The 17,564-nt window shown below is 43.1% G+C and overlaps 2 protein-coding genes across 3 annotated transcripts in view; both read left to right on the top strand.

Annotated features, from left to right (window-relative positions):
• Positions 1 to 17,564, top strand: part of LOC142893456 (cornifelin homolog A-like) — a 197,833-nt gene that overhangs the window by 143,556 nt on the left and 36,713 nt on the right. The gene's annotated exons all lie outside the window — the stretch shown is intronic.
• chrnb1 (cholinergic receptor, nicotinic, beta 1 (muscle)) lies at positions 265 to 15,803 on the top strand. Of its 2 annotated transcripts, none has more exons than XM_076034004.1 (11): positions 265 to 512; positions 2,297 to 2,430; positions 4,157 to 4,201; positions 4,683 to 4,792; positions 5,862 to 5,970; positions 6,075 to 6,219; positions 6,670 to 6,855; positions 7,681 to 7,904; positions 10,435 to 10,610; positions 14,370 to 14,517; positions 14,647 to 15,803. In XM_076034004.1, exons 1-11 carry the CDS (start codon positions 452 to 454, stop codon positions 14,788 to 14,790), a joined length of 1,482 nt encoding a protein of 493 aa, XP_075890119.1. In that variant the 5' UTR covers positions 265 to 451; the 3' UTR covers positions 14,791 to 15,803. The 2 variants fall into 2 exon arrangements, with proteins under 2 accessions (XP_075890119.1, XP_075890120.1); XM_076034005.1 differs by having other exon boundaries at positions 266 to 512; positions 2,356 to 2,430.

Genomic DNA, 17,564 nt, shown 5'->3' with positions numbered 1-17,564 from the left:
AGTTCTTGCTGGCTTTGAAACCATGTAGCTGTCTGAAAGGCACAATTTTGCAGTTGGTAATAACACATTCATAACTGATTGCCAATACCTTTGTCTCTTCTTAAGATTTTTTTTTTGAACCTTTTCAAGGAATCCTGTCGGACCCTAAGCCACAGTTTTTGAACCATAGCCACACGCTGATATGGAGGGCGGTGGACTGGGGGAGAGGAGGCGGGCGGGTAGAAACCCTGACACTTTCCCACCCCTCCCCAACCATGTAACTGGAGCAGAGAGCAGTTGGTCAGGCCGAGTGACTGACGGACAACAACAGTGCAAAGCGACCAAAACCAAAACTTAACAGCAATGATCTCAAGACAAGAAGCCGAATAGAAACCAGCCAAAAAGAAGAGGAATCTTTTACTGCAAAGCCTTTACCGAGGAAATAACCTGCTTTGGGAAGCGGGGCGTCACCATGAGGGGCATTGATCTGTTCTTGTTGACATTCTGTGTATGCAGTCTGACCACATTGGGAGGTAAGGCACAATCTGACACAATAGAACCATTTTAAAACCATCAGCAGTTGTCACATGTTAAATCTGTCTTCTTTTTTTTTTTTTTTTTTCATTAGACGGTACTGTTCCTTTAAGAACACACAGGGGGATTCTGGGATATGTATGCTATTTAGACCAAATAAAATGTTGTTAATTCTTATTTTTGGATACACTAAAAAAATAGTTTTGCCTAATACTGAATCAAAAAGTGGGTTAAATGCCTCTCACTAATTTATTGGATATACACTGAGCTTTTTAGATGTATGGATCAAACCTAAAGGGATAGATCAGCCAATCATTGCCGTTCAAATGGATCATAGCTGTTCCTGTGATGGTAAATTCAGACACTAAAGATGTACACAGTCATTGGAATGCTCAGTTTAACGAAGAGAAATCAGTATTCAACTAGCTTGACTTGGCTATAACATTGTTCTCTAATTCAACTTACACTAGTATTTGCCATATTTTCCCCATCCTTCATCACAAACAGCATTCAATGTTTGGCAGTGCAGCTGATAGCAAAGTCTTAATAGCATTTTAAAGTAAGACAACCCATAAATTCTTCTCCAGTCCTTCAATCATAGTGACTCCAGTGAGGCTGAGCTTACAAATGACCACATTTCATTGCTTCTGGCTCCGTTCACTTCAAACATCCTTCACATGCTCAACATTAGCCTTCAGCACGTCTCACCTCACCTGATCTCACTGGGTCTCAACCACTGCTTGGGTCTGACTTATTTACCGCGTCGTTCGAATTGGCCAGAGAGCGCAGAATGCAAAATTGCATCCTTCCCCCGCCGCCTTCCGTGTGCCGTTCACGTGCCTGCCTAATGGGGGTGCCTCAGTTGGTGATCGCTGCCATTTATTCCTGTCAGGTCAGATCCTGCCGGGGCCTCTGCTGTGTCAAGAGTGATGAATGCTGCGTCACCAGAGCCGCTGATTATAAATGCTTTTAACCTTCCGACGTTAAGGAGGAAATAGTTGGAAATAGAAGTGTAAATGCTTTGGAACGTGAGCATTACACTTCCAGTGTAACACACTTGGGTTTGTTGTGAGACGGTTTAGAGCTGCTGGTTGAAGGAGAAAAACAAATACATAGCCCGCGTGTGACCATGCAGCAGGCAATGTAAGTGCTGAGTTGTTGTTTGCTTAACTACCAGGCAAATTGATTTCCCCAAGCTGTTTTGGTGTTGTTTATTAAAAAAATGAACTTACAACTTTTGCAACAAAACTTACAGGATTTACTTATCCACCACAGGCTCAGCAATTAGTCAGTGCGCTGACACTTTAGTTTCCTGCAAGGAAAAAACGTTTGTGCCTGTAATCGAAAAGTCTCACACTGTTTGACTAATAAGGGAGCGCCGAGGAGTTCAGCACAACAACGCCAGAGAGGAACATTTGTCATTTATTTTGCCGGGGTCTTTAACCAAGCCGTTAAAACGTCGACACGCAAGCTGCCCCGTTCTTCTCCCGGTTGTTGTTGTTGTCGTTGTGTGGACTTCGCTCTTGGTGTGACTTAGGCAGAAAACTGAGTGTTGTGCTTGTTTGAATTTCAACACCTACTCTTCCTGTTTATTTGCCTCCTGCTGGGTTGATTCATTCTGCTTTAATAACTTATTCCTGGAAGTATCAACTCAGTATGCAGCTAAAGAAGAAAGTGGTTCCCGTATTAGTTTGCACAAGAAGCAAAAAACAAAAACAAACAAACAAAGCAGAGTGTACATGTTACTGTCATCACATGTTAGTACATCTTTTCTGTCGTGCAGGTGCATCCGAGGTGGAAAAGACTTTGACGAAAAATATTTTTATCGGCTACAACCTCAAGGTGCGACCGGCAGTCAAACCTGAAGACAGGGTGGTGGTTCGTGTGGGGATGGTTCTCTCCTCCTTCGTTGGACTGGTGAGGAACAGTATTCTAATGTTTGTGATATACGGCACCAATATCAAGTCACCTCGACGAGGTAAACATGGGAAATCGAGCGTTGCAACAGAGATAACTGGTAACTTCTGGTTAAAAGAGTGACTGGTTTTCTTGTTGAAGTGTTGGTGGCCAGACATTGAGTCACTAAGTTAATCACAAAGTATTCAAGTCAAATTTCAGATGTTCATTTTTCATCCCGGACTACAGAATGGAGCAGCCTCACTTGATGAAATATCAAACACTGTAGACGTAGAAATGACCATTTATAGCCTTGGGTTTACACCATCCTGCAACAGCACCTGGTTTTAACTTGCTTAAAATGATGCGTTGCTGTACTTATCACATATTTGAAAGGGGTCAGCAGCAAGGTGGTTGTGAGACAAGCTCAGCACACCAGTCTCAGGGTGTTTGCAAGGCACCACATGCTCAGCGCAACTCAGGGTTCAGTGTCTTGCTCAAGGACACTTCGACTTTTGGAGGACTGGGGATTGATCCAGCAACTCCAGCAACCACATATTCCTGTTTGTTTGTTTTTTTTAGCTCCTGTTTATACATAATAGAAAATGGAAAAAAAAAAAAAGTGAAATCCTACATCAAGCAAGAGTAAGACAGCGCAGACTTAACCCGTAAAACATATATTTAGGACCAACCATACACACACAGACACAGACACCAGGTGTCATTCTCCGGCGTGACGTCTGTGTGCTCACTTTACAGTAAGTATTCTCCTCACTTCCACTCAAGGTCAGTCTGAGTCCAGAGAGGAAGTCACATGAGACAGTTGAGCTCTGGAGTGGAACGTGTTAAAAACTGACCCACTTAGGCACACTGCCCAGAACCAGCCAGCTGAATGGTGGAAATGTTATTTTAACATTTCCACTGAGGGACAGTCTCAGGTAAATGTTAATGGTTACAGGAAGCGACGTGTCACTTCTGAGACGCTCATTTGAGTTGCTTTGGAAGTGTGAGATTAGGACACAGAGAGAAAGAGAGAGAGAGGGACAGAGAGAGAGACCTCTATGTAGCCCTGCCCCCTCCCTGTCCTGCACCAGCTGTCTCCCTAACATTCCTCCAAGCGTTTTAAATAGTGGTCCCACTCAGCAAGGCTCCGCCTACCGGATAGGTTCTCACATCCAGTCAGGCACATGTTCCTATTACAAAAGATTATATCATAAAAGCAGCTGATATTTTTCCATTGCGGGCAGTTGTCGCAGGAAAATAGGCCCTCCAGACTGAATGATGATGTCTTGCCATGGTGGCAAACTATCCTAATAGTATCATATTATGCGAAATTCACTCCAGAGTCAATCGGAATCAGAATACTTTATTCATCCCCATGGGGCATGTTCTCTGTCTTCAATCTGTCACGGACATCCCCAGAAATGAGAGAAGGTCCATCCTTTGATAATTTTGCTTGTCATTTGTTATCATATTTCAGAAATGTGTTCTGGAACATACAGATTTGAAATGATTTATTTTGTGAGGTCACAAAGGGAAAATGTCACCTCTCTCAGATCAGTCAAAATACCCTCACATAGGTATTTCAACAAAGCTCCATCAAACTAATAGAATACAGACACATATTTCCTGTTTGGGTGAGATGGGCTGGGATTTTAATGTTTAAACGTCATTATGGTCTCACGACCCTCGTTGGATACAGTGTGAGTGTGTAATCTTGTCATTAACTTGGTTATTTTTGTCGCAGAATATGAAAAATGAAGAAATGAGAACCGTTGTCTCCATGAATCTGGTAAGTTCCAACATGCACAGTGTTTGTTGCACACAGTGGCTGATTTGTCAGCACTTTGTTTGTTCAGTGGTGAATTTGAGGCAATGCACTAAAACAGAGAGTTAGGTGAAAACCTATTCTCACTCCTCATTGACATATGGAAAGTGTAACATCCACATTTTTTAAATTAGTTCGTTCAAACCAGCCAGTAGTTAAGCTCTAATAAGATTATGCGTATATTATTAATGCTTCTCACTTTGTGCTCGGCTCCATCTCAATCAGCTGCACAAGCACAAAACACTTGGGCCAGTGCTAATAACACAGCATATTGAGGATATGTAGGATATGTGTGGAAATGAGCTGTGACACAGATACAGGATGTGTGGAGGGTGGTGGTCACCTGTCCCCCCTTTTCCCTTTGGTGCTTCTATACCTGTTTCTCTTTCTTGAATTCACTGTTACCTTTAAAATAATCTCTTCTTTTTTTTTTTATTATTGACAGGAATGGACAGACTATCGCTTGTCGTGGGTTCCCAAGAACTATGATGGGATTGAGGTGTTACGTATCCCCTCTGGAAAGGTTTGGCTGCCGGACATTATCCTCATTAACAAGTAAGCTTGGTTTCCCTGTGTGACATCAGCAAGGCTGATTTTCATAAATGTGCCACACACACTGTCTGATCATCAGATCATAATTGCTATTGAAAAATAGGCAAACATTCGTAGATCAACTTCTTCTTGAGTAGGACACAGAGCAATGACAGCAGACGTTGTATAGAGCGCCTTAAAGTGTAGTAGAAGCACTGAAACATTCTCTATTATAACATATTTCAGGCACCTTTGTTGCCTAAACAACAGAGAGGAGATCAGGAAACTATTGCTCATCCACGTTGGCCAATTAAGAAGCAGCAGCACATTTTCAGTGTTGTTACTTTTGGAAAGTCCGCCTCCCAAATAGGCCAATAATTCAGCTGTAACCAAACACTGCACCCTGACTCTGCTACTACTAAGCTTTACAGCCAAAAACGCAACAAAAGTGCTGCACTTAGCGGCGTCTCGTGAAAGTGTCCGGTGCACCTGTATTTCATCCATGCCAATTAAAATGTCTCAGTGGGGTCCGGCAGGGTGGGACTGCAGCCATATGTTGTTCTAGCCGTCGGTGGCAGACGGAGCAGCGTGACTGCAATCAGCAGACGTATGAGACACTTAGATTTTACGCTTCAAATTAATCCCTGATGATGTCATGGCTGAATAAGCAGGATACTGCGGGAATACTCCGCGTTACCCTGACATACGCAGCAGAATAATAGCAAACGGCGCTGCTGAAAGCTATTGGCCGATGCGCTGCTAATTCAGGAGGACACAGAACAAGAAGTGCCACACAGAATTATGGCTGCAGGCGACCAGTCTGACATAAAGTCATGTGACAGGTTGAACTTAGTGTGTGTCCTGAAGCTGAGGCCAAGATGAGCGAGAGAGCTAGATGAGGTTAATGTACAGCAACTCTCCACCAGCTCTTTGCCCTCATTACTGCCTGCCATGATTGAGCAATAATGCATTTCTGCACAAGATCATGTGCAGCTTTCATATCCTGTTATCGAAACGATGTACCGGAGACGCTGCGAGTAAAAGAATCAGTTTGTTTTTTTTAACTCACTGTCTTCTCCATCATTGTTTGCAGCAATGACGGTGTGTTCGATGTGGCCCTGCATGTGCACGTTCAGGTTTACAGCAACGGCCGGGTAACCTGGACGCCTCCCGCACTCTACTGCAGCTCCTGTGGAGTAAAGGTCAACATCTACACTCTCAAAACCTAAACCCTCTCTGGTTTTTGGTCTTTTTTCCATTTTGTTCCTACCAGTCTCCTGCAACGTGTGCTTGTGTCTCCGTCCAGGTCACCTATTTCCCGTTTGACTGGCAGAACTGCACCATGCAGTTCCGCTCATACACGTACGACTCCACGGAGATCGACGTGCAGTACACGCTGGACTCGAGGGGCAATGAGATCAGGGAGATTCAACTGGACGAATCTTATAGTGGTGAGAACCAGGAGGAGGATTAATAAGAGGGCAAATTATTAAGTACACAAGTTAAATGTCCTCTATTATGCAAATACTACTTTTCAGATTATGGTTTCATCAAAAATAATAATCTTTTCAAAAAGTGTCTAAATAGCACAAGGTAGACAGTGACAAAAGTCTGTAACACCTCTTAGCCAGGTGCTACTTCCGTTTTTAAGCCTGCCTAATGGCTTCCTGATTTTGTCCCCTTCCAAACATGTGAAAGGTCCTAACAAGCAGAAAGCAAAAAGTGAGGATTTCCATGGAAACAGTAAACAGAAGGCTGAATATGCTTGTTTTCAACAAGTTCAACGGATAATTAGGAATATAGCGGTCCATGCTGCTGCATTCCCGGATGAAAAACTGCCACAAAATTGGCCCTTTAAAACACATTGAAGAGGCTGTAAGATTTTGTTTGTTGCTCAACAGAGGGAGGCGAGTGGATCATCAGACATAAGCCGAGCAGGAAGAACATGAACGACGATCAGTACGAGGAGATGACCTTCTACCTGATCATCGAGAGGAAGCCGCTCTACTACGTGTTGAACATCATCCTGCCGTGCATCCTCATCACCATCATCGCCATCTTTAACTTCTATCTGCCGCCTGATGCAGGCAAGTTCAAAAAAAAAAAAAAGTTGCATGCAAAGCGTTTTGCGAGTGAGTCGACATAAACAAAGCCATAGTTTCCTCCTTTTTGTGCCCTCGTGCAGAAATGTGCTCATTGCTCCCTGATCGCTTCCTAAATGTGCTTGTGTGGAATGGTTAAATTAGGCAATCGCACACTTGTCCAATTACAGCCGCACAGGGATTTCATCCCAGATCAGACGATTGCCTCACAGAGTGTGCCGCGGAATCAATAACCTCAAAATGAAAGCGGTTAAAGATGTGAACGAAAAGTGCAGCGAGTAATCAGCTGTAATTTGTTCACAGCGCTCACGGTGGTTTCAACTGGATTCCTCTAATAGACTCGTTGGATTTAGTGGGTAATGAGTTTCAAATTGTTCACTGCTTTGGTTAAGTGTGTATAACATGCAGTACAATCACAAAATCAGGTCACGGTAAAACACAACAGTAGCCCATTGCCATGGCGCCCACTTGGACTGAAAATACCCTATTCAAGTAGTTGGAATTTGTTCCATTTAGTGTGGCCAAGCCTTTCTAGTCCAGAATCTGGACTCTTTTTAGCACTATTGTAACAAAACCACAATTAGTTCCAGTCGAAAGCCGAGTTCCCAGTCACGTGGATGAAGTTTGCCTTTGGTTCATGCAGTGTGAGAAATGGGTGAGAGCTTTGCTTTGGAACTACTCACAACTACTGAACTACTCTTGGGTTACTCTCAGAACTGAATACTCTATGTAGTGAATAGCATTTAACTGCAATTTTCGCAGAAAAATGAAATAACACAATCTGAAGTCAGACCTCTGTTTTGTCATTAGGTGAGAAGATGGGTCTGTCCATCAACGTGCTGCTCACCCTCACTGTCTTCCTGCTGCTGCTGGCTGATAAGATCCCTGAAACGTCTCTGGGTGTCCCCATCATCGTCAACTACATCATGTTCACCATGATCCTGGTCACCTTCTCCGTCATCCTCAGCGTGGTCGTTCTCAACCTGCACCACCGCTCACCCAACACCCACCAGATGCCCATGTGGGTGCGCATGGTGAGAACTCCCACCCTCACCGGCTTATAGTATAATTCCAATATCACGTGATGGCATGATGGAAGTTGCCATTGTTTTTTTCTCTGGAAGGATTATAAATGACATATTCACTCAAAACACAACATGCAGTACTAGTAATATTTTTCGAGTTTCATTCAACCTGATTTCTCTTAAAGGTTACAAACACTGTTCAGTTAGTAATACTGCTATTACTGCCACTCATTATTGTGATAATAACAAAGTCATAGGTGCATGTCTTATAGCCTCGTGCCACTTGTTAATAAGAACAGGTCATATTTTGTGCACATACTCAAAACTTGGATGTCAATTAACTAAAAGGTCCAGAAATGAAAGCCCCAACGTGAGCGAGCAGTGCGTCCGTGCTGGTGGCGCGTGTTGACATTGGAATAATTAAAAACTGCTCGGATGGAGCCACTTGCAATTTTGTCGCCCGGATTAAGACGACACAGTCCTCAACATCCGGAATGTCATGTTTTACCATTAACCTCCATCCGTGGACCCTCACTCCACATTATGCGCAGCTAATTACGGGTCCAGGCAGCAGCAGGAGACCTCACTCTGAGTTCTGTCGTGCTTTCTGGGAACATTTCCCCCAAAAAGAGTCACACGAACTCAAAGTCATTCGCTTGGTTTAATGCCATTAAATTATAGAAATTAAGCTGCTTTGTAGCAGAATGATGGGAGGAAAGATCACCACACGCTCTGGTTCTTTTTCATTCCCGCTCCTCAGACGTTCACTGTGGTGCACGTTGGAATAGAAGGTCAGCCTGTTCAGACTGGTGTTCATGGTGTAAAAGTTGGAAAACTTCTCAGAGTCTTTTTGCCCTGATGTGATAAACTTGAGTTGAGAATCATATACGTTTACAAAATCTTCCTTTCATTATGAGCTTATGACAAACTTAAAGGGCTTCCGGTTTTATGCCGCAAACTAAACAAACATTCATTCATTCATTCATTCATTTTCTATACCCGCTTCTTCCTGAGCTCAGGGTCACGGGGGTCTGCTGGAGCCTATCCCAGCTGTCATAGGGCGAAGGCAGGGGACACCCTGGACAAGTTGCCAGTTCATCGCAGGGCCACATAGAAACAAACAACCATTCACACTCACATGCACACCTACGGTTTTAGAATGTTAATTTAGAATGTTCATTTGACCTCACATGCATGTTTTTGGAGTGTGGGAGGAAGCCGGAGAACCCGGAGAGAACCCACGCAGACACAGGGAGAACATGTACACAGAAAGGTCCCCGGCCTGGAATCAAACCCTCGACCTTCTTGCTGTGAGGCAGCAGTGCCACAATTCTGCTTTTGTCTGAATGTTGATGACCATGAGATATCAAACGAGAGCCCACAAAGTCCTTTTATCGATACAAATCCATATTTGGAACAAATTTAAATTGAATCTTTTTTTTCTCTTTTGCAGCCATTCATTAGTCACTGAGATACTTAAAAACACATTTCATTCATATACAAATGTTAATCTCAGAACACATCTTTTCCCCCTAAACCTAAGTAGCTACACCATTGCTTGTTGCTTTGACTCACTGCTGCGATGTGTGAGAGAGAAGAACGTCTGGGGAAATGTCTGTAGTTGTCGACTATACAGGGAAACCATGGGGGGCGGGGGGGATGCCAGCGGAGATAACGCAGGCAGGGACACGGCCCTGTTTGATCACGCGTGAAAGCAGAATGAGAGCAACGGCAGCACATTGTGTGCTGTCGACGTCAAAGAGTGTGACTCTTGCTGGTGGGCTTTTATTGACATCAGCAAAGACAAGTCACTTTAAAAGAACCAACTGAAAGGGAACAAAATGGTGTTTATGATATTGATCGACTGTAGCATTCGGGCCAGTGCTACTCTGAACTGACAGCAAAGGAGAACACAGACACACCCACACACACACGCACGCACGCACGCACGCACACACACACACACACACACACACACACACACACACACACACACACACACACGCACACACACACGCACACCAAGACGTCTGAAAAGCTGCCAGGATAAATATATTTCTTAGCAAAAAGAGCTCTACTGGAGCATCCTGACTAAATGTTCCAGAGGACACCTTGAGGGAAGACGTTGAGGAATTGGACAGCATTACCCATTTGGTCGCTCCACCCACATAATTCAGCAACAGTCATTCTCAAAGGTTATCTTGCTGCAAAACCCAACATTTTGACTAATTTCCCAGTCTTAATAGGCAAATACGGTGCAAGTGCGTTCCCGGTGTTCCATAAATCATGAAACTCTTGTCCACATTTATACTTTTTTATTACCTCGCAGGCGACGGAGGGCCAAGAGAGCCAGCAAACTATTGACCGAAAGAGGGAATAAATAACCCGTCCGTTTCTTGATATTTTCACAGTGAGAAATAAACAGCCCTGCTTACTTTAACTTCCCCAGTTTCCATTTTTCACCCACCGAACTCACAGGAAATCAATAAGTAATAACTAACTCCCACCCGCTCTCTCTGCCTTCAACTTTCTCCACCAGATTTTCATCCACCTCCTGCCTCCCTACTTGAGAATGCGACGGCCCAAGGTGGAGGCGCCTCTGTACCTGGAGACCATGCCGCGTAAAGAAAAAAAGATGGTGGTCATCAGCAAGGTGGCTGATGAGTACTTCATCCGCAAGCCTGACTCTTCTGTCCTGTTCCCCAAACCCAACAGGTGACGACAGACCCACCACTTCAACCTGATTCTGTCAGGATGCAGTGATTATACAGAGTATACAACACCGATAATCTTACATGACTAGTTTATAAAGCACCTCTTGTCCACATTACAGTACTTACAGTAGTAAACATTTACAATGAGTGACTACCTGCTTTGTATGACCCCCCTCAACAATAGTATAATTAAATATACATTTAAAAAAAAAATTACTTTTAGAATTAAAAAACAAAATTATACACAATCAAAATTAGGTAATGGTAAAATGGTAAACGATGCACATTTTAGGTTAAACTTGGACAAAAGGGAAAAGGTGCATAAAATGCTTCAGAAATTAGCTTCAACTCAAGGACTCAGGACATTATTGTGTGATACATAGTGAACCATGAACACATTTCACAAAAAAAGAACACTTTTTGCTACTGTGCGTTCTAAAATCACCACAATAAGAGTAATTCAATTTAAAAAAAAAGAAAACAGAAAAACAACCTTGATGTTTATGGCCTGACTGGAAGTATATTAAAAAGGCAAAACACTTACTTGTTTTGCTCTTGCAATTCTGAAGACAAAATCCCATTACTGTAGTGTTTTGTAAAACAGTATGATAAGTGTTTGTAATATGGTAGTGTATGATATATGATGATATGTGATATAAATGCTGAGTTTGAAAGTGCCAGGCTGGAGGCTCAGAAGAAGAGCAAGGAGGAGATTTATGGATGTAGTGAAAGAGGACACAAGGAAAGGAGAAGAGAGAAGAAGAGGATGCAGAGGTCAGGATGAGATGATTGGCTGTGGTGAACCCTTCAAGGAACACCTTAAAGAAGAAGAGAGAAGTTTTTTGAAAAAAATACTAACAAAAACTTTCAAATTTATTTTCTGTTATATATCACGAGGGTATATTTTAAGGCAAAATATGTCAGGCTGCATCTTAAAGTGAAATTACATTATGCACATATATCTTCTCTCATATGTTTGGTATTCATAGACCTTTTGGTCAAAGCCCCTGTAGCTGGTTATCTTGGATTCCAGCTTGTAAACATCACCTCTTATTCCCCCAGATGCCACCTGCATAAAGGGATCCAACTCTCATCCTACACAGATATTCTTTATCAGGCATCCTTTTTCCACCCCTCTTATCCTCCGGTATATGCATGGGGGAAGGAGAGGGGGGCGTCCCGCTAACCTTTTGTCATGTTTGCATTAACCAAAGTTGCTCAAAAGGCTTTTGCGGAAACACTTTGCAGGGGAAAATACAACTTTCACATTTAAAAAAACCCACACAAAAGTCCAGTCGATGTCACGTTCTGTATACGTCCATGACACTCTTCCATGTCTGCCTCTAAATTTTCTAACACTGCAATCTATTCCAGTCAGTCGGTCGCCGGGCGCCCCTCTACCGGCCTTCTCCTCTCCTGAGGAACAAAACAAGTCCAAAAGGCGATGATTTGAATGGCAGTGGGTCGTTGCTAAAATAATGTGTACAAATTGACGCTGGGAGTTTAAGTGAAAGACGGGGTGACGAAAAACAGGGATGGAGGGGGGATCTGTAGGAGGATTGTGATGAGGCAGCGACATGTCTCCTGAGCCCACACACACACACACACACACACACACACACACACACACACACACACACACACACCCCGTTCTAATTGGGTTTAGTGCATGTCTTGGCACCAGGCGCGGCCAGTTTTAGTTGAATTAGTCTCCCCAGCAGTCATTTGCTTCTCGCTGATGAAGTGATACTTCACGGGACTGTAAAAGGGTGGAGAGGTGAAGAGGGCATGTTGTGTAATCTGCACCCCCCCCCCCCCCCCCCCCCCACACACACACACACACACACACACACACACACCTTTTTTCTATTTCTCTGTATTTGCATCTGATGACGCTCCACCTGTCTAAGGTCACAGCCGCCGTCACTTGCCACACACACTGCAGCGCCTCAGAGCAAAACCCTCGTTCTGCAGCACTGAATACTGAGCAGCCCCTCCATTCTCCCACGGTCATCCGGTGTCTTCGCGGGGCTTTTCTTCTTTTAAAATCATGGTGTCAGACTACCCTCTAGTGGTGCGCTACTTGACCTGCAGCTCCTGTCTGACTTTTTCTTCTTTTTTTTTTCCGGGCGGGGGTGTTTAATATTTGAGGCGTTTCATTAAATTGCAAATATCATTAGGAAATTGCAGTACAGCTGTTGTTTGGAAGTCTAATTCACTAATTCATCGGGACAAGGGAGATGACCCGGAGTGTTTGTGAAAAAAGTTTTGGAAAACCTTGAAAAGTGCAGAGTGACTTTAACCTCATTGTTTCATTATTCAGTCCAATGTCTTGATTGCTTTCTCCAGTCCTCTTGTTCAGGTTTGGTTCCCCAGGCTTAGGACCAAGGGCAGTGCAGGATAGTTTATTTGTGCAGGAAAGATTCCCCCTCAATTCTTCACTTCTGTGTTCATCAGGTGACTTGTTTCAAACAGATCTCCTTCACGTCATAACAGCTACTTTATGAAATCATGCAGCCCTTTTCTCTGACACTGATCTGTGTGGTTTTGAGGTTTTTTTTAGGGATTTTAATTGAATGGGTGTATTGGTTTTTTCATCTTTCTGAGTTCCTGTTTTTTTTTTTTAACTTTAAAATCATCTCAATCACATTTATCTTGTGACTTCATTTCTATATCTCAAGCGAGTGTTTCAGGCATGGCTTCCAGCAAAACGAGCCGTGAAGATTCGCCGCTCAAAATTCTGGAACTCTTAGAACTATGTGCCTGACAATCTGGCGAAAGCAGCTAATGGGAACCAACGTGTCAGTGCCCAAGGACCACAGCATTATTAATGCAGAAGAAGAAAAAGAAACATCAGAGAAAAGGAGGTTAACGAGTGATGGCTACAGCAGATCTGGTTTGAAGTCAAGATTTTCATAGATGTGTGAAAGTCTTCCAGAGACGATGGACAGAAGGTGTGCACAGAACATCTCAGCAGAGAAGCGACAATGTATTATCATTAAAAAATATATATATTTGGAACAGAAACACAGGGTGACTAGGAATCCAGAAGAACTAGAGTTACAAGCTCACCATAAACCAGTCAAATCATATTATTGCAACCACAAATGTAATTTCATGGCAAGAAACTTCCTCAGTCTGAAAGTGTCAATGACAATGAGCCACTGAGATCATATATTTGGAACAAAATGAACTCTCCCAAAAGTTTAATCTTTCATTCATTTCCCTATGTTGTTTCAACTCTAGAATCTATTGATGAAGGCACACAAAAAAGAGCACATAACAGACTGGGCAAAGGGTCAAATTCTAAACACCCTTCATTTCCTGATCATGTTTATTTTGGCCTTTGTTCTTTTGTGATGATTAAAATCAAAATTCAGCCTTCTGTTAATTCCATCCTTCAAAAAGCTGTCAATGGCTCAGACTCCCCTGGCAGATTCTGACAATCTAGAGCAGCACACACACAAACACACGGTACACAAAGTGAACACATTTGTCAGCCTGGTTAACAGATGCAGAAAATCGACTGCCACGCTGACACACGGGGAGCCTCGGGGAGCAACTCTTCTCACAGAGGAGTGCGAAGGGGAGGTTGTGGCCATAAACACTGTTTCGCTATTTTACAACATTTCAATCAGCCTGCAGAATCTACATCGGCCTGCGTACGCACAATGGGCGCTCACGCAGCTTCTCTTAGTCAGTCATGCAGCTCTTTGGCTGAATGCTGTGCGTCATCTTGTGACGTTGTGTGCGTCGGCAGGTTTCATTCGGAGGGGATGTGCACCGACCTTAGAAAGTTCATCGATGGCCCCAGCAGCTACCTGTCGCTGCCCGAGGAGCTGAAGTCCGCCATGGATGCCATCACGTACATCGCAGAGGCTCTGCAAGCCGAGAAAGACTACGAAGCTGTAAATCCACTGATTTCCTTTGTCATTTTTTTTTCTGCCACGTGTCGATTTGTCACTGATTCTCTATTTTTTTGTCTTATTCTCCCTTCCCTTTCCCGTCCTCCCTTCCGTCCATCCGTCCTCTGCCAGCTGAGGGAGGACTGGCAGTACGTTGCCATGGTGGTGGACCGCATGTTCCTGTGGATCTTTGTCATTTTCACCACCGTGGGCACCTTGGCCATCTTTGCCGACGCCAGCTTCAACCACACACCAACCGACCCCTTCAAATCTTAGAGAAGAAGCGGGATAATAGTTTTAGAACTTCTGCGAGTTACGGAGCTCATCTTATTCCACTGGCAAATGATCCTGTGTCTTTCAGTCCATGGTGTGCTGAGTGTGTTCCAAGTCCCATGGTTCTGTATTAAACACCTTAACATGTGTACATATGAAAGTATGTCAAAATGCAGTGCACAGTATCCACACTGAAAATGGCTGGGTTTGCATTGATCTGCGCTTATTAGTGGGGATTATGGATGTAATACCTGCATCGGTTGCCACCGCTCTGCTGGTACACTGATCTTTCCAGTGTCCCCCCCCCCCCCCCCCTCCCCCAAGGTACTGGTAAAAACTATTTTTCATGTAGACCACAATACAAAAAAAATAAATGCTTACAAAATGGTTGACATGACACCTCCGACCAAAACAGAGTTCAAATTGATAGTTTGATTGTGTTCATTATATCTTCAGTTTTCATGGGTTTGTGTCTTCCTTTTGTTCAGACAATGTTCTGAACAAAAGAGCCAAATTCAAGATGTCAGCCTTTTTCGGCGTCATGCACCAGGTGATCAACTCCATTGACATGAATTGGCCACCATCTTGGATGCCACTGTGCCTGGTAATGATGTGGCTAAAGTGGCGCAATAGTGTTAGCATGCTAGGTAGCATTAGCATCTGTAAGCTAGCTAACTTGCTTTTTTGGTATTTTTTTTAATCAGGCATTACAGTTGTGGTGTGTATTTGGTTTATGTGTGATAATGTGTAGTTGTTACTGTCTTTGCCATCTGTTTGCAAGTCAATGTGAAACATTGTCATTAATGATAAGTTCAAAATGGCTGAAAACACTACCCAGGCCACGGTTAGTGCACTTGTGGTGCGATGTAATTTGGAACACAACTAATGTCTTACAGCTTCTCCTTTTATGTAATTAGCCATGATGCAACAATCATGGTGTAAAGTATAACAGAGAAAATTAATGTGACACTTTATGTGTGTGTGTATCTGGCGTGTTTTGGAGTGATTCAGAAGAGTTTAAACATAAACACCAAGGCACGCCAAACGCTATAGCAAGTGAGTTGTGCAGCTTTTATTTCCGTGTGTCAGAGACGCTGCGCATGCCTCGTGATTGCTTCCGCCGCCATAAATCCTCCTTGTATTTTGGGCACCACTTTCACATGGGGTGGATATTCTTATAACACCAACTCGTTTTACCAGCTGCACCAAAAGCCTGTGGAATTCCCATTATATAGGAGACCTGCGGCTCTCAGCGTGTCGCTGGTGTGCGCACGCATGCATGCACACATGCACACACGCATGCCACGCGTCCTTCCTGTTTCACACGCCCTGTGCGTGTCGTCTTGCTCTGCTGCTCTCTTTGCTTGTTGTTTTGCTTCTTTTTTAAATAAAGACCCGAGCTGCCCAGAGGCTCCATCTGTTGTCACAATGCTGTGAGCGCCACTCGGTCACCTGCCTGCTCGACTATTTAAGAACACACATGCCCAGGCAGCCACTGGGAGCTCTTGCGTGGGGCTTCCCTGATATTTCTGAGCTGCAGTGGGATAAAGGTCTGCAGACAGTCTGAGGATCTCATCGCCAGTATGACTGCAGTATTAAAAAAGAAAAATAACTGTTTTTATTTATATATATATATATATATATATACATATATATATATATATATATATTTATATATATATATATATATATATATATATATATATATATATATATATATATACATATATGGCATTTATATGCCATTTAAAAGCTAATTTATGTAGTAGTATTGGCACACAGGGTGGCAAGACATTTTTCCTCCATCGTATCGCACCCTCAGCTCTCTTTTATGATCTGTTTGTGTTTTTGCCCTGAAAACCCTGATCAATGTGTGAGCGTCAGACAGCGGCTCTAGAAAACAAAAAGTAGATTAGTTGATGGATGGAAAACAAGGCGTTTCTTTTCCTTTGGTGATAGGATGACTTAAGACCATCCAAAATAAAGCCTTGATCCGAGGCTCAAGGCCTTTACCGCAACTTTCAGTCACCATAGCAACAGCATCCATCTATATTCAATCGTTTATTCAAAACGCTTTTACTTCCATTGCCTCAAGCTCGGCCTGAATTAATTATCGCCGTGAGTGAGTTGCTCTCTGGCTGCCAAAACCCATCAGTCCAACAGAGGTGCTCTCTAACATTATGGACAAGACCGGAAGTTTGATGAACCTGGTCTCATTCTGCACATTTGGATTCTTTCAACATCTTTTCCTCTCATTTCCCATACACACATTAGTCTACCGCTGTCAACTGTCTGAGCTGCCAGCTCGCTTCGGTGCCTTTCAGAATATTTTCCTTCCTGGTCTCCATGATAGCGCTAAGGTAGTGTCAGGGTTGCTCCTGCTTTTAGTAGTGTTTTTTTTTTTTTTAAACAATGGCTAATTTCAGTTTTGACCTGTGGTTAATCAATGATCTTATTTGATGGCCAATGTTTTATATTTCTATTTCCCATACTTCAAATCAACACAGACATAGTCATAGAAGAGTGTTCTGTCAAGACTTTTAGTTGGGCAAATTAATTCATTAAAAAGTTAACAGATATTTAATAGAGATCATAAAGTGTCATGTCTTAACGGACCAATAGAATGGAGGCCTGTTGTAATCAATATGAAACGACTCAAGAGACGTTGCTGATTAATTTTAAAAGTACTGAGTTTCTCCCTGCAAAACTCACTTTACCAAATGTTTTCTTCAAACGCCGTGTGTCTCTATTCTGTCAGTTTTCCTGTCCAGGAAAAC

This window comes from Nelusetta ayraudi, unplaced genomic scaffold (genome assembly GCF_046127955.1).
Source record: "Nelusetta ayraudi isolate G7.1 ecotype Tasmania unplaced genomic scaffold, CSIRO-AGI_Nayr_v1 ptg000042l, whole genome shotgun sequence".
NCBI classification, from domain to species: Eukaryota; Metazoa; Chordata; class Actinopteri; order Tetraodontiformes; family Monacanthidae; genus Nelusetta; species Nelusetta ayraudi.
The sequence above is the reverse complement of the archived record's forward strand: the minus strand, read 5'-3'. Positions and strand labels throughout refer to the sequence as shown.

Coding starts and splice junctions, on each gene's coding strand:
- chrnb1 (XM_076034004.1), top strand. CDS start 452: ATGAGGGGCATTGATCTGTTCTTGTTGACATTCTGTGTATGCAGTCTG. Junction 5,971..6,074: donor GCAGCTCCTGTGGAGTAAAG/GTCAACATCTAC, acceptor GTCTCCGTCCAG/GTCACCTATTTCCCGTTTGA. Junction 6,220..6,669: donor ACTGGACGAATCTTATAGTG/GTGAGAACCAGG, acceptor GTTGCTCAACAG/AGGGAGGCGAGTGGATCATC.